Raw genomic sequence first — 16,040 nt, 5'->3', positions numbered from 1 at the left:
GGATGGAAGGATGGACTTTGAAATCAGGGATGGGGAACCTCCAGCTGGCTGGGCCAAGCTCTCTGGCCTACAGGGCTTCAGGTCATGAGTCCCCCCCCCAAAGCCCTTCCCCCTCCGAGAAGGGAGAGGGGCGGGAGCAACTGTGTCACAGCCTAGGGCAGCGGGCTTTGAGGCCGGGGCTCAGCTCGCTTTGCTCCTCCAGACGGTGGAGAGAAGCTGGCTGAGCACTCACCCAGCACCACAAAGAGCTTTCTCAGCCCCGGTTTCCAAATCGAGCCATCGATCGCGGGGCCAGGATGGTCTTGCAACCGACTGATGAACAGACACATCGGCTGATGGCAGGCGGGCTCCATGGGGAGCCTTTCTCCTCCCGCTGTGCTCGAGCTGGGCTGTGTGTGATCTGTGTGCGATCTGGACTCACCCAGCCACCCTCTGGGTCCTCAGGCTGGGGAAAGGGAATGGAGCACCCCTCAGCCACAGAAGCCACTGGAACCCGGAGAGGAGAGCAATTCTCCCAAGGAGAAGGCAGGGAACGCCACGGGCAGCCCAAGGAAAGGCCCAGCTTCCTCCTGAGGGAAGCTCGCTTCCTACAGGCCAAGGAAGTGGAGGTTTTGCCTTGGGGGCGGAGGGCGCTCAGGCCTGCCGAATCTGAGCTGCCTGTGGAGGCAGGCCTGAGGATGAGGGCAACCAGGATGATCAGGGGTCTAGAAACAGAGCCCTATGAAGAGAGACTGGAAGAACTGGGCATGTTTAGCCTGGAGAAGAGAAGATGGAGGGGAGACATGATGGCATTCTTAAAATACTTAAAAGGTTGTCACACAGAGGAGGGCCGGGATCTCTTCTCGATCCTCCCAGAGTGCAGGATACAGAATAACAGGCTCAAGTTAAAGGAAGCCAGATTCCGGCTGGACATCAGGAAAAACTTCCTGACTGTTAGAGCAGTATGGCAATGGAACCAGTTACCTAGGGAGGTGGTGGGCTCTCCCACCCTAGAGGCCTTCAAGAGGCAGCTGGACAACCATCTGTCAGGGATGCTTTAGGGTGGATTCCTGCATTGAGCAGGGGGGCGTTGGACTCAATGGCCTTGTAGTCCCCTTCCAACTCTGCTATTCTATGATTCTATGATTCTATGATAAAGGGCTTAAGTCAAAGGAAGCCAGATTCCGGCTGGACATCAGGAAAAACTTCCTGACGGTAAGAGCAGTACGACAATGGAATCAGTTACCTAGGGAGGTTGTGGCCTCTCTCACACTAGAGGCCTTCAAGAGGCAGCTGGACAACCCTCTGTCAGGAATGCCTTAGGGTGGATTCCTGCATTGAGCAGGGGGTTGGCCTTGTAGGCCCCTTCCAACTCTGCTATTCTACGATTCTATGATTCTATGCTCAGCCAAGGCCCAGAGGGAGCCTGTGGGGCAAGAGCAAGCAAGGCCACTGGCCGACCGCCGACGTGAATGCAGCACACCCACGCCCCACTTGTCCTGGGCTTAGGCAGCCCTCCGAAGGGTACTTGGGGCGAGCACGCCGGCCGCCTGGGCCTGGAAGGCTGGGAGTACAGCCTAGAAAGCAGTCTCCCAGGAGGGAAGAGAGCCCTGCTCACCTGCCGTTGACCAGCACCTTGACGGGGCGGTTGTTGACTTGCTTGTCGCTTGCATGTCGATTCTGGAAAACATGGAACAGCCAAGCTGTGGAATGGGAGGGCGCCTCCTGGGCCGCCCTCCCTCCCTCCCTCAGGCAGAACATCCTTTGCACAGAGCGCCTTGAGAAGAGTGTGTGCCCTGAGTGTGTCTTTGGAAAACCCTCCAGGAGAAGATTCCAGAGCCTGACCAAGGCAGCTGGACACCAGCACTGAACTCTCACTCCACAGGAAGTTCTCCCCAATATCTGACCCCAATGTCACTCCCCATAGTGGCGTTAGGGGAGGCCAGGGCAAGCAATAATTGCCCCCATATACAAAGGCTTCCAGAATACCTCCTCTCTGCCCCCAAACCACAGCCTGCATTGCTTTGGAATTTCACAAAGGAACGGGGTGTTCTGGAAAGAAGGAACCATCCCGGTAGGCCCAGAGGCCAGGAAGTTGTGTTCTTGCCACAACTGCGGCACAAGGCAGCCTCCGGAGACGGCCGATGCCCTCGGAGGCCCCGACTTTACCAGCTGCTACCTGCCTGTGTATGACTCAGTAACGTTTGCCAAGCCCTTCACTCTCTTAATTTAGTCTCCTGTATTCAACCACTTCTGCCAACAACTGTCAGCCACAAGATAGATGGGCAGGTAGATGTTTTCCTGACGGGAGGTCCTCCTGGCAGCAGCTTTTTTGCCTCCTGATGCCAGAAATAGCTATTAGAGGGCTCCAGGTGGCCTGTTTCTTCATCCTCCACGGTATGGCGACCTTTGCAAGCGCTGTGCAGTGAGACCCACCTGGACCGCTTACAGGATCAGCAGTGACCTCTTTCCACTGCACAGGGGCTCTGCTTCTCCATTATCTTGGGATCCCCTCTACCCTGACCTCAGTGGGGCAAATTGGCCGTGTCACTGCCAGGCACCCAGCAACACTGAGAGGCCCATTTATGAAAAGGAAGCTGGCCGTTACGTTTCTGGGGGTGTCTGCTTTGATCAGCCCCCGGCCATGCTCTGGGAGGGAAGCCCTTGCAGGCACGTGGTCTTGCTTACAACGTCGTCGATGGCATCCTTTGCTGCCGACACCGCCAGCACCAAGACCAGGGGCACCACGGTGGTGGACCAGGACAGGGAGGAAATGGCAGGGATGAGCTGCAAGCGGAGAGGAGAACAAGTGTTACGGATGTCTCCCGGAAGGACCCGCAGCGTTGTTAAAAGGCCCCCCTTCTCTCGCCCTGCCCCTGCCCCCGCAGGTCTGCAGCACTGGCCCAAAACGGGCCGTGGCAGAGCATGCGATCGCCGGACGATGCCCAACACGCGGCGTCCGGAGGCACTTTGCCGTTCCTCTCCTTCGAAGGGTGGGGCGGCGGCTGCACCACTAACGAGGGACGCGCTCCTACCTGCAAGATGAGCAGGACGAGGAAGTAGGCATTGGCAATCCGCTGGAACTGCTCAAACAGGTTGAGAGGGAGGAAGGTGAACAAGTTGTACTTGGACGTTTTAATGGAGTTTTTCTGTGGGAAGACAAAGTCAATGGTACAGCGACCGGGAGAGAAACTGCCAGGCAGCGTCCCTCGTGCGCCGCTGGCAGCAGCCCCGGCCCCCGGGGGCAGTTTCTGCTCCCCTGCGCCGGCTGCAGCAGAGCCTGACCTCAGTGGGCGCCTGCAGGGGACTCTCGAGCCGGGGGCGAGGGAGAGGGCAGCACAGGGGGCAAGGGGGCCTGCCGCAGTCCCAGGAACTGAGCGGGATTCTGCCCCACACCAAGAAGCAGCGAGCCGGGGGCAGGAGCGCCAGCCCTGGATATAGCTTTTGAGAAGGGCTCCTTTCTTGGCCTTTGGTACAATTTTGTATAGGTCTGCATTTGATTTTTTTTCTAGGCCGCCTTTCAGGGCAAAAGCCCTCCCAAGGTGACTCACAACATCAAACGTAATGCTGAAAGACTGGTATGATAATAAGGCAGAAAACATTCAGAAAACAACAAACTGTAGTCAAATCTACAACGTAAATCCGCATCGTACAGAGGAGAGCGCTCCAGGAAAACACGGCCAAGGGAAGGCCGGAGTAAACAAGTAGTATTTCAGGGCCTCCCTAAAAGCCTGCGGTGTTGGGGCCAGACGGACAGGCAACGGCAAACCATTGCAGAGGCGTGGGGCCGCTGCGGAAAAGGCCCTCTCTCGCGTCCTCGCCCACCTGACTGCCCTCAAAGCACCTCTGCTGCTGATCAGGGAGACGGGAGCTTAACTTCCCTTCACAGAAAAAATGAGCACGGCGTGGCCTATGCTGGGACACCAAAGGAGGCAGGCACCAGGACTGCCACGGAGCCACGGGGCCACGCAGGCAGGCGGGGCTTCCCATCCATGGCCTGCAGATACTTTTCCGCCTGAACCTTGCTCCAAGGCCCCTTATGTGGTGGGTGCACTGCCCAGTGCTGGCCTTGGGTGCTCTAGCCGGGGCTTGAGGACCGGGCAGCCCAGACTTGCTTTCTCCCACTCGGGGTTTCCTAGCAGGCTAGTTGGATTCTCCCAGGTCTCAAGCAACGGAACAACGGACCAGCCCAAAGCAGAGAGCAAGGCATTTGGGGTGTGTGGAAGCCCTGGAAACAGGCAGGAGATTGGTTCAGTCCAACAAGGCCGGGCTGTGCCCCTTGCAGAAGAGGTGGAGGGGGGGCGGCTGTCAAGGTGAGCACACTGCGCCCAACTTCCAAGCATGAAGCTGCCCATCCGTCCTGGAAGCAAGTGGGAAGGCTTGGAGCCTCAAAATGCTTTGAAACCATTTCAGAGACTAACTTCCTGCTAATCACGGGGGGGGGGGGGCTGGAGACCTCTCCCTGCCTCTCCCTGCCCCAAAATACAACTGTAAACAGAACCTCACCCCTCGAGAGGGAGCGGCCTTTTCCAGAAGCACATCTGACCCCCGCCGCCTTTGAGGTAGCTCTGGCATCCGCTTTCCAGCGATAGCCTCCCGGAAAGCAACTCAGTGCAATGCCTCTGCTTTCCGCACAGGTGTGCATCTAAGCCCCCGATCAAGAAGTTGCAGTCAAACTCTCACACATCCACACCCACGGACGCCCTGCGCCAGAAAACATGTCAGGGGGAGAATTTCTGTTCCCCTAAGAAGCAGTGCTCAGCAGACCTGAGCGCCTCTGGCCGCGGTGCTCACATGCTCAGTTCTACAACGTTTCTGGATGTGTTCCCAGATACACCATCAGGAGCGGGGAGGCACAGTTTGTGCTTACGACAATTCACAGGTGTCTCTCAAAACAGAGAGATTACACCGCAAGTGATTTCCAGTGCACGGGGGGGGGGGGGGGGGGCGCTGAAACGGGGCCTTTGTGGCCGGCCCCTTCTTGGCTTGGCTTTGGCGGCTCAGGTTGCAGGCAGCCCTCCTGGATTTCTTGGGCCGCCGGCAGAGAGTGACTTGCACCTGCCGTTGCCGCCTTTGGGAGTCGGTCACGACTGGATCAGTTAACGCCGTGGCCACGCGGCAAGTCTCCGTGGGGACTGCCGCCTTTTTGTGAAGCTGCTACAGAAACATCCTCTTATCAGACGGCCCCCTTGCTGCCGCCCCCCCCCCACTGGATGCTGCTGTCTTCCCTCGCCTTTACAGACCTGCATGTGCGAACTACGAGGAAAGGGATCCAGCATAAGCAGCAGGGAAGGGCCACGTGAGCCACGATCGTGAGCCCACTACAGGCTTTCCTGCAGGGTAGTTGCCAGACCTGGCAGGGAATCGCCCTCCTGGGGCCAGAGCTGGACCTCTTTGCAGTGGCTCTGCCCCCCGTGCCGCACAGGCCAGCAAGCCAGGTGGGGCTGGGCGAGTCCGCCTTCTTGGGACGACTTCCAGGCGGCAGGCAGAGGGAGGCAGCTCATCACCCAGAGGGGCGCAGCAGGGCCTGTTGCTGCCCGCGTGTTCCACACACACACACACACACACACACACAGAGTTCACACCAAGGTGAGACCGACCAGGAGCCAGCGGCAGAGCTGCAGTGCCAGCAAGAGCGTTTGCAGAAGGTGTCTGCTTCCCATGTCAACCACACAGCGTCCCGCTGGAACAGTCACGCTTAGAGAGCCTGGAAACGAGGCCGGGGACGGAGGGAGCGCGTCTGGCTGTTGCTTCGGAGAGAGCAGAAGACGGGCGCGAGAGGAGGCAGCCGGACCCGCAGACGAGCTTTGGGGCCCTGCCCAAGCTGGAAACAGCCCGTCACAGCACCCCCACCCCGCCCCCACCCCGTGGCCATCAGGTTCCGTGGGTGCTCTGGCCCTTCCGGCACCGTTTCCTGCCGTGTACAAAGCCAGGCAGCCGGCCACAGATTTCCTGCCAAGCAGCCACCTGCGTTTCCGGTGTTCATCTGATCAAAAGTGAAACCACGGAGGCTGGCGTGACTGAAGTTGGTGGGGTTTTTGTTTTAATTGTGGCATGTTGCTCCCAAACCTATAGGAACAGGCAGATCGCAGGTTGGGGGCAGCTACTTTTGAGGCTCAGGAGGGAGCTGCTCCAGATGCCACGGGACCCCAGAGCTCCAGGGCACCAGAGTCTGTGGGGCCAGCACAGGCGCTTAGCCCTGTGGGGCGCAGACCAGCTTTCCCCCGCTCGCTCGGTCCCTCCGGCTGTGTTGAACTCCCCTCACCGGCCATGGTGGGTGGGGACAATGGGAGCTGTAGTCCAGCAGATCTGAAGAGGCAGGCTGGCGTAAGCCATTGACTGACCTGTCTACGCTCAGGACCGTAAGTCTGGGCTACTGGAAAGATGCTGCTGCCCCAAGAGGAAGAAGAGACCAAGGGCCCCCCTGCCCCCCACACGCACGCATGCACGCACGCACGCACGGCTCCTTCTCCCTGGCACTCCTGAAGCAGCCATCATGGGATGGGGAGAGAGACTGGGATCTGCGGGTACAAAGCCACCCGCGATTCTCCTGCATCCCTCTGGGGTCTCCCCAGGAACCCTCCCCAATCCTCTCCAGAGGCCTGTATTGCTGCCCCGCTTGTGAGCACACAAGAAACCCCACTTTACTCATGGGAGGGCGATGACAGAACAGTTTCGAAATCTGGGTAGTCTCCTGGAAATCCTATTCTGCTACCTGGTCACCGCACAAAATGTTGCCAGGTCTGTCCGGGGAGTGTGTGCAATAAATCTGGGCAAAGAAACAGCCTACGGGTCTCCCACGTGTCTTATCATGGCAGATTATCCAGGCTGCTTCTCTCCCTCCCTCCCTCCCTCCCTCCCTCCCTCCCTCCCTCCCTCCCTTCCATGCCTACCGTGTGCTTACCACCTCCCGTCCTGCCCGGCCCATGCCCCTCTGGCACGTTCACTGGCATGGGAACTCCTCACACACAAAGCTACCTGAAACAAGCCCAAGATGGAGGCCCTCAGGGTGTGAGATGGCAGCAACGAGTGGGAAACCCAGAGGGATATTTTGGGAGCGCAGAGGAGGCTTGACGCAGAGCAGAGCAACTGTCAACGTGAGATGCTGGGCAGGTGGTGTGTGTCCCCCCCCCGTCCCCCCCGCACAGGCTGTTGAGGTTCTTGGGTTCCCTCTCCCCCCCACACACACACACGTCCTCCTCCTCACTCTCATGGAGCCTTCTGCATAAGTGATATCCGTAAGGGATGGGTCCATGGTCGGTTTTCTGCCTTGCTTGCCTCAGGCTTTACAGCAGGAAAATGCTTCTCAAGGCCTAAAGGGATCGTGGAGCGGAACCCCTGGCTTGTTTTGCCAAGTGGCACCAACGTTCAGAACGGAGCTGAAACGCACTCGGCGGAGGCCGTGCCAGGAAGCAGAGCTCATTAGCGGCACTATGAGGACCACTTTCACGGGACGTACAAACAGCCCAGAGCAGCCCAGGAACCCCATCGGTTGGTGCGGCTGAGGGCTTTGCTGCCTCCAGAAAGCTCTCAGCTGCTCCAGGTGACAGTGGCCTCCCTGAGACGAATGGTAAGCAGAACCTGCCAGAGTCTTTGGACAATCCAACATCCTTTTTAGCTTCATGGGGCTTTAAAACCACCCCCAGCAACAACCGCTTGCAATTTGCAAAGGTAAACTTCAAGCACATTGACAGCATGAACCAAGCCATAAGGGAGCCTCTGGAGCCCCAGGGGCAGTGGACACCCGGACAGCATCTTGGACAGGTGTCACAACAGGTTTATAGTCATCAAGACTAGAAACCAGAGGACGGATGGGCAAAATCGCCTGCGACAACTACAGACTTTGAAAGCCGAGGGATGCAGACAGAAGAGAGCTTCTCCTTGCAGGGTCGTCACCCGCCAGCCCTCCTGAGGAGGGGCAACGCACCCTCCCCCACCCCCGCTTGGACCCGGCAACCGCACAGCCGCCAGCGAGTGCTGGAAATATTTCCACTGTCTTCTCCCCAAAGCAAAGCAAAGCAAACAAGCAAGCACCTCAACGCACAGAGAAATGCATTTAGCGAAATCCGGTCGCCAAGCAGGACCAGGGAGGCAGCGGCAGGGGAGGGGGCGCAGGCATCCCGCCAAGCACGGACCACCAGCTGCTTCGCCCCCTCTTACAGAGCTTGCACCCACCGCGGCAGTGCGCCCCACGGTTCTCCCCCTCCACGAGGCCCCCCCGAGCACTCCGGCCGCAGCAAGCACTGGAGGGGGGTCCCGAGACGGGCTCTCTCTTCCGGCATGTCCTGCAGACGGAGATTTCATAACGGCGGTTTTGTGGGGCTGCCCTAGAGGACAACGAACCCGGAGCACAGCGTGGTGCCGCTTAGCACCGCCTGAGGCGGGCCTTCGAGCTCTCCGGCACCCTGGCTGCCACCCCGCAAGCTTCGTTTACTGCTTGAGCTTTGGGCTTCCAAGAATCCAGGCCAGGCTGGAGGCACAGCTGAGCCGGAAGAGTGCCAGCAAAACAGAGCACCCTCAAAGGGCTCCAGCAGCAGCCAGCAAGAAGCTCCAGCGGTTTGCTCATACATTTACTAGGATTTATATACCGCCGAACTGGCAAAAGCCCCTGGAGCAGTTTACAAGCATATAAACACGAAATAACAGTAAAATAACAACCCACCCAATGATACAGCTGATGAAAATATCGAAAAATTAAGGTATCAAAAACTTTTAAAATATTAAAAGAAAACAAAAAAACCAAGAGCAAATGAAGACTCAACGCTGCTTGGCGTCTCACGGCATACAAGGAAGTCGCCAGGCAGATCTCCCTGGGAAGGGCTTTCCACAGATGCGGGGCCACCGCGGAGAAGGCCCTCTCCGTGGCGGCCTCCTGCCACATCACAGTGCAGGCGTGAGCTCTTCCGGCAGCGCCCCAGGCCCCAGGAAACAGCCCCTGGCCTCCGAGTGACCCACCGGAGAGGGCGCAGCCTCAATCCCACGGATGTGGAGGGCGCGAGCGGCCCCCTCGGCACCTCCACGAGGCGTCCTGCCACTTACACACTCTTCTGTCATTATGTAAATAGTCCTGGATGGAGTGAGGTCGGGGAGGGAGTTTCGCGCACACAGGGGTGCGTTCCCAACTCTTTGCGTTTCAAGGGAAGCTCCCCCTCCTCACCCCCCTCCACAAGGCTGCTCAGATTCCCCACCCCACCCCCACTCCCTTCTCTTTACATAACCTTCAGCCCTTGAGTCTGAAGCCACGTCAGTGCTGGTTACTTACAGTGTAATCGAATTGCAGGTTGAAGGCCCGGTCGTTTGCTCGGAGGTGTCTCTCTTCCTCTGCAGGGAATAATAATAAGAAGAAGACGACGAGCGCATGAATCGCAGGCTGCCAAAGAGCCCCAAGGCCGGCAGTGCCCGCCTGGCAGAGGCCGCAGAGAGCGGGCAAGACGCAGGCAGGCATTAAGCTGACCAAGAGGAGAAAGGAAGCGGGCTGGAGGGGGGGGACGCACCCCCCTCCCACCCTGCTATAATATGTTTTCCTTTGCAATGAGAAGAAGCTGCAGCCAGGAGGGTCAGCCCTGGTGGGCCCCAACCTACCCCCCCCCCCGGTGGCCCCAGGGCTGGCACCGGCATGTTGGGCAGGCGTGCCTGCAGCTGGGCTCCACCACCGCCACCAAGCCAAGTCAACCCAGAGCCTCTTGTCTGCCCACTTTGGCACTGGGGGTGGTCGGCTGGTTGGAGGGAGGGAGGGAGGGAGGGAGGGAGGGAGGGAGGTGGGCGGGCTGGCTGGTGGGGAGCGGCCACCCCATCTTCTGCCCCTTCCACCCTTTGTTCCTGCAGCATCCCCTCTCAAGGTGCACCTCTTTGGCCCAGGCCTCAACCAATGGGGCTCAGGGGTGGGGTGGGGTGGGGGGTTGCTGGGTTTTACAGTTGCAAGAGAAGCACAGGCTGAAGAGGAACAAGGGGGGAATCCGCATGCCGTTCTCAGGGCGCTTCCATCCGCCCCCAGTGCACCCCGAAAATGATTGTGTAACTTGCCTGTAAAAGAGCCGAGGAAGAAGCGTCCTTGCCAGCACCGCTGGCGCCGGCGCCACCCAACTCCCTCCTCGCCGGCTGGCTCGGAGAGCTCGGCAGAAGAAGGCGGGGTGGAGAGTGGAGGAAGCTCTCCACCCCGCCTTCTTCCCCCGAGCTCTCCGTCCCAGCCGGTGAGGAGGTCTGTGGGTGGTGGCGGCAGCAGCAAGGACGCTTCTTCCTCAGCTCTTCCAAAGGCAAGTTACACGATCGTTTTCAGGGTGCACTGGGGGCGGATGGAAGCGCCCTGAGAACGACGTGCGGATTCCCCCATGGACTCGCATGGCTTCCCCCTCCCCCCCCCGAAAGGGCAGATTCTGGCTCCAGTGCTGGGAATGGAAACCCCACCTCCACAGCCTCCTGCTCCAAGCACTGGGAGAGAGTTGCCTGCATATCTCGCACTCAGGGCCCCAGCAGTTGGGCTGCGGAGTGGGGAAGAAACGTCCACCTTGCCAGGCCCAGAAACCCGACACGGCTCGGCTGCAGCCCGTTTCAATGAAGAGATGAGGGAGAGGATTATGCCAGAGGACGTTATTTGCCGAAGCTCATCAGAAGCAGTGTTAGATCACCACAAGCAACATTCAGAACAGGGGGTTGCTGCCCACCCACCCCCAGAGAAAAAAGCCAGGCTCTTCTCTAGAAGATAATTTGTGCAGTCAAAGTGGGAGTGACACAGCTTCATCAAGCTGGGCATTGCACCATAAAAGCAGTATGGAAGGCGCATAGAAAAGGCAGGAGCCACACCAAGCAGGATATCGCGGTATGAAAGCGGTGTGGAAACGGCACATGGTGTACATGTGTCCATGGGCCCCAACCGTTGTCCGTGCACTTCAAGACCGCTATAGAACTGTCGTGTGGCTCCTGCCTCTTATATACCGCTTCATCGTGCAATATCCTGCTTGGTGTAGATCAGGCCGCCGTCTTCCCCTGGGACACGCCGCCTCAAGAACTACCACTCCCAGAGGCCCTTGTGCATGGGCAGAAATGGGGAGGGGTGGGTGTGAGAAGGAGGGATGAAGAACCACAATAACCACGGAGATGGCAGACGCCAGGGGCAAGGGAGGCTGCCTGCAGGGGTTACAGGTCCAAAATACATCTACGTTCACAAGTCTCCTACGGACTTTTCTGAGTATTTTCCTTGTTCAATGTTCCACCTGAGAAAAGAAAACATTCAAATCTGCTTTTTGCCCAATTCTCTAATTAAATAAAATTTACCAAAAACAAAAACTGCAACTAATTCTCAGGGATGTGTGGCAGACTGAGGAGGAGGAGGAGGAGGCCTGGCCGGAGATGAAAGCAGTTTTGGAAAGCCAGAACTTCTTAAAAACCTGCAGGCTTTCTACTATGGGACAAGGACAGTGACACCACCTGGCTATTTTGTCTATCGAGGCTGAACTTGAACTATATGTAGACTTCGGGGAGATACCGTTACGCCAATGGAAAAGGCCAGGAAAATAAAGGTTCAAAAGGGGGGAATTGGGCCTTTGCCTAAAATGCTTGCAGGTGTGTTGGTCCATTCGAATAAACAAAAGAAAATAAAACATCAGCAGGTCATTCTCTTCATTTCAACCAATCAAAAAGTTATAAAATAGTCAGCAAACGCAGGAAAATTTGTCAGGCTGGATATTATGTTAAACAAAAATAGCAAGGGTTGGGGTGTTTCAGTAGCATGGTAGAAAAAGCCTGTGTGAGCCACGGAGCAATTTCAGAAATAGGGAAAATGTAACTAAAACCGAAACTTTTCTTTCGTGGCTCCTGAGATTGCATTTATGGATGGGATCCTGTCGTGTGGGGGGGGGAGGGGGGCTCTCCTGCAAGTTTGTTCTGGGGGCCCCAGAATGATGCTTGAGCCCTGCCTACAACCCCAGGGTAATCCTGACCTCACAGATGGCTCGGATCCAGAAAGCCTGTTACCCTTCCAACGCACTGCAGGTACCATTCACCTGGTGCCAAGAGCATGCAAAGTGGTGCAAAGAGCTGATAACATCCCTGCTGTTGCCCGAGGGACAGAGCAATCAAAGGTTGCGTTCTGGGACAAAGGTGGAGGAGGGAGGCAGCTGATAAAGGAGCAGTGGGGGTGATAAACCAGGGCAGGAATGGCAAGGAAATCAAGGTACTTGTGTTAATGAAGAAAATATGGGTGCACCAGGTAGCCCTTCCCCCAGCCCCATTGCCACGAACCCCCACCCCCACCCCCACTCTATTTGGGGCTGCATGCAAGCCCATGGAGGATGCAGGAAGGGGTCACACCAAACACCAGTGCTGAAAACAGCCTCGAAGTGGCTACCTGTGGAGGTCCTTGAGCTCCCCCACTGGGGATGCAAGGGGAGAAGCCGCGGAGAAGCTCAATACCCCAGCAGCAGCACCACACACACACACACACCCAGCAGCAGCAGCCCCCCCCCGCCCCCCGCCCCCCCCCCCCCGGGCACTCACGCCCTCTAGTCCACAACACGGATTATTATTCCGGCCGCAGATCCAAGCCTTCCTATCAAGCTGTGGAGAGAGCTAGCATCTTATCTGCTGCCCAGCCCAGGGACAAGGGTGTTCGCAGCCCTTTGGGACTGAGGCCAGCAGGCCCGAGAGCACAAGAGAAACCTCTTGGTCCCTTTTGAATGTGGACAAGACGAGCCCTCGGGGGATCGTGGGTCTTGTCAAGGTCAACCACAAAAGGCCGCATTCAAACCCTGCTGGAACTCAATAAAGCCTGCTGGGGGATGGAGGCCACTCTTGTGTTTTCAGAGGGCAGGCAGGAAAAAAATGTGAACAAGAGAGAAACATGTTCATGTGCTGCTGCTGCTGCTGGAGAAAATGACGAATGAAACCTCAAATTTCACTCCATGGAACACAAACAAGATTCCAGGCCTTGCTCCAACCACAGAAATTAGAGCACGTCCTCCCCCCTGCCCCCCGCCCCATCCCGGGAGAGATGCCACAGGACAACATCCGGACCGAACAGCCGCAGGGCCCCGACAGAAGGCAGCTGGGCCTGGAAAGGGACGGCAGCAGCGGGTGGGACATCTCTCCCCCATCCCAGGGGGTCGCCTGGTGTTTGGGGTCCTGCGGCTGCGACTGCCGCTGCTGCTGCCTTTCAACACAATCTGAAACACGTTTTCTTAAAAGTAAGCCCCACTGAGTCTAATCATTTTTATTAATGATTTCGACGAGGAGGTGCAGGGGACGCTGATCAAATTTGCAGATGACACAAAATTGGGTGGGATAGCTAATACCCTGGAAGACAGAAACAAACTTCAAAGGGATCTTGATAGGCTGAAGTGCTGGGCTGAAAACAACAGAATGAAATTTAATAGGGATAAATGCCAAGTTCTACATTTAGGGAATAGAAACCAAATGCACAGTTACAAGATGGGGGACACTTGGCTCAGCAATACTACAAACGAGAAAGATCTTGGAATTGTTGTAGATCACAAGATGAATATGAGCCAACAGTGCGATATGGCTGCAAGAAAGGCAAATGCTATTTTGGGCTGCATTAATAGAAGTATAGCTTCCAAATCACGTGAGGTACTGGTTCCTCTCTATTCGGCCCTGGTTAGGCCTCATCTAGAGTATTGCGTCCAGTTCTGGGCTCCACAATTCAAGAAGGACACAGACAAGCTGGAGCGTGTTCAGAAGAGGGCAACCAGGATGATCAGGGGTCTAGAAACAAAGCCCTATGAAGAGAGACTGAAAGAACTGGGCATGTTTAGCCTGGAGAAGATAAGATTGAGGGGAGACATGATAGCACTCTTCAAATACTTAAAAGGTTGTCACACAGAGGAGGGCCAGGATCTCTTCTTGATCCTCCCAGAGTGCAGGACACGGAATAACGGGCTCAAGTTAAAGGAAGCCAGATTCCAGCTGGACATCAGGAAAAACTTCCTGACTGTTAGAGCAGTGCGACGGTGGAATCAGCTACCTAGGGAGGTTGTGGGCTCTCCCACACTAGAGGCCTTCAAGAGGCAGCTGGACAACCATCTGTCAGGGATGCTTTAGGGTGGATTCCTGCATTGAGCAGGGGGTTGGACTCGATGGCCTTGTAGGCCCCTTCCAACTCTGCTATTCTATAAGTCTATGATTCTATGATAATGAGGCTTACTCACTAGTAAGTGTGTTTAGGATTACAGCCTTAGCTAAAGTGGTGCAAAAAGTAAGAAAACTGCTGCAGGCTGGAATGAGCCTGCCAGGCATAGAAGACCCCCCCCTCACATGCTCTCTCTCTCTCTCTCTCTCTCTCTCTCTCTCTCACACACACACACACACACACACACACACACACACAGAGAGAGAGAGAGAGAGAGAGAGAGAGAGAGAGAGAGAGAGCGCACCCCATCAACCTGCTCGGAACCTCTCACGTGGGGTGGGTGTCCTTCAGCTTTGATCCTAGTTGTGGCTCCTTCAGGGCTGCTGCCTTCATCCCAAGCACATACGGGAGCAGGAAACTTCCCTCACAGGTAAGGCAGGGAGTTTGCCCTCCCCCCCACCTCTGACACGGAGGTGCATTTGCCTGCCCGGCTTTCCTTCTCGAGGCCCACAGTGCCTGCTGCAGCCCGTGGAGCGCCCCTCTTCAATGCTCGGGGTGAAGCAGGGCTGGGAGGCCTCTTTTCTGCTCCCAGAGCCATTGGCCATCGTCCTCAAGGACCGGAAGCCTTGTTCAGCAGCCTTCCTGGCAGCCCGGAGCAGGCCATGCACAGACCACGGGCTGACTGACTCGAGTCCTTCGTCACAAGGGGAGCCCACTGTCATGTACTCTCCCCCCCACACACACAACTAAAGAGAAGCAAATTATTATTTTTTAAAAAAATTGTAGAGCCTCACAACAAAATAGCACAGACAAGCGTGGGAGAACTGTGTCACTAATCAACACATCAAACAAGGCATTTATTTATTTAAGAGCTTATATCCTGCACAGCTGTAGAAACGGTGCTCAAGGTGGCTTACAGCCATGCAAAAGTGAAGGAATCAACCCCCACTATGCTCAGCCCGGCGGCCCTCTGAGTACTCCAGCAACTTTAGATCCTTGCAACGCACGCACCGCCTCAAGGGGAGACCTGCAGGGCCAGGGCTCAGGTGCGGTCCCAAGCCCACCAGCGACTCCCGTTAAAAGGATCTCAGGTGGCTTGGCAGGGCCAGCCGGGGGGTGGGGGGGGTAGGCGAAGCCGTTGGAGAGCTGTGGGCAGTCAGGGCAGGCAGTGCGACACTCAGGGGACCACTGGATTGGTTCAGCATGAGGTTGGTTGAGGATCTTCTTTCAGTCCATTTTTGGATAAGAATTTAACAGAATCGCACAGTTCCTCATGTCTGGGATGGAAATAACCTGAGGTTTTTGTTTTTGTTCTTAAAAATCTTACGTGGGAGGAAGTGAAACTGACACATTTATCAATCCCTGGTGTTAGGTGGCTTCATGTGTTCCTAAGAGATGGGGATCGATCGGGCCTAGATCCAACCCAGTGGAAGGCCCAGGGAGGAGCTGGCGAATGGGGATGGCCGGAGGCTCTTGTACTCCACCCTTCGCAAACACCATGGGGGTGAATTTGTTAATACTTTGCTACCAACATCGTCACTTTGGGCATGCAGTAGTCTTAACACTTAAGCCCTAAAGAGAGGCGCGCGCAGGGGTCAAGGTGGCTGAGGAATCATAGAATCATAGAATAGCAGAATTGGAGGGGGCCTACAAGGCCATGGAGTCCAACCCCCTGCTCAATGTAGGAATCCGCCCTAAAGCATCCCTGACAGGTGGTTGTCCAGCTGCCTCTTGAAGGCCTCTAGTGTGGGAGAGCCCACCACCTCCCTAGGTCACTGGTTCCACTGTCGCACTGCTCTAACCGTCAGGAAGTTTTTCCTGATGTCCAGCTGGAATCTGGCTTCCTTTAACTTGAGCCCGTTATTCCGTGTCCTGCACTCTGGGAGGATCGAGAAGAGATCTGGGCCCTCCTCTGTGTGACAACCTTTTACGTATTTGAAGAGTGCTACCATTTCTCCCCTCAATCTTCTCTTCTCCAGGC

General features: G+C 56.5%; 1 protein-coding gene across 2 annotated transcripts in view; it reads right to left on the bottom strand.

Moving 5' to 3' along the window:
• Window positions 1-16,040, bottom strand: part of LOC134400092 (phospholipid-transporting ATPase ID-like) — an 82,546-nt gene that overhangs the window by 34,933 nt on the left and 31,573 nt on the right. For both annotated transcript variants that reach the window (XM_063128365.1, XM_063128364.1), the window contains exons 3-6: window positions 9,242-9,300; window positions 3,015-3,128; window positions 2,668-2,766; window positions 1,598-1,659 (exon numbers count right to left, since the gene is read on the bottom strand). In XM_063128365.1, coding sequence (XP_062984435.1) covers window positions 1,598-1,659; window positions 2,668-2,766; window positions 3,015-3,128; window positions 9,242-9,300 — 334 coding nt within the window. The remainder of the gene's footprint in view (window positions 1-1,597; window positions 1,660-2,667; window positions 2,767-3,014; window positions 3,129-9,241; window positions 9,301-16,040) is intronic.

The sequence above is a fragment of the Elgaria multicarinata genome, chromosome 6 (genome assembly GCF_023053635.1).
Source record: "Elgaria multicarinata webbii isolate HBS135686 ecotype San Diego chromosome 6, rElgMul1.1.pri, whole genome shotgun sequence".
NCBI classification, from domain to species: domain Eukaryota; kingdom Metazoa; phylum Chordata; class Lepidosauria; order Squamata; family Anguidae; genus Elgaria; species Elgaria multicarinata.
The sequence above is the reverse complement of the archived record's forward strand: the minus strand, read 5'-3'. Positions and strand labels throughout refer to the sequence as shown.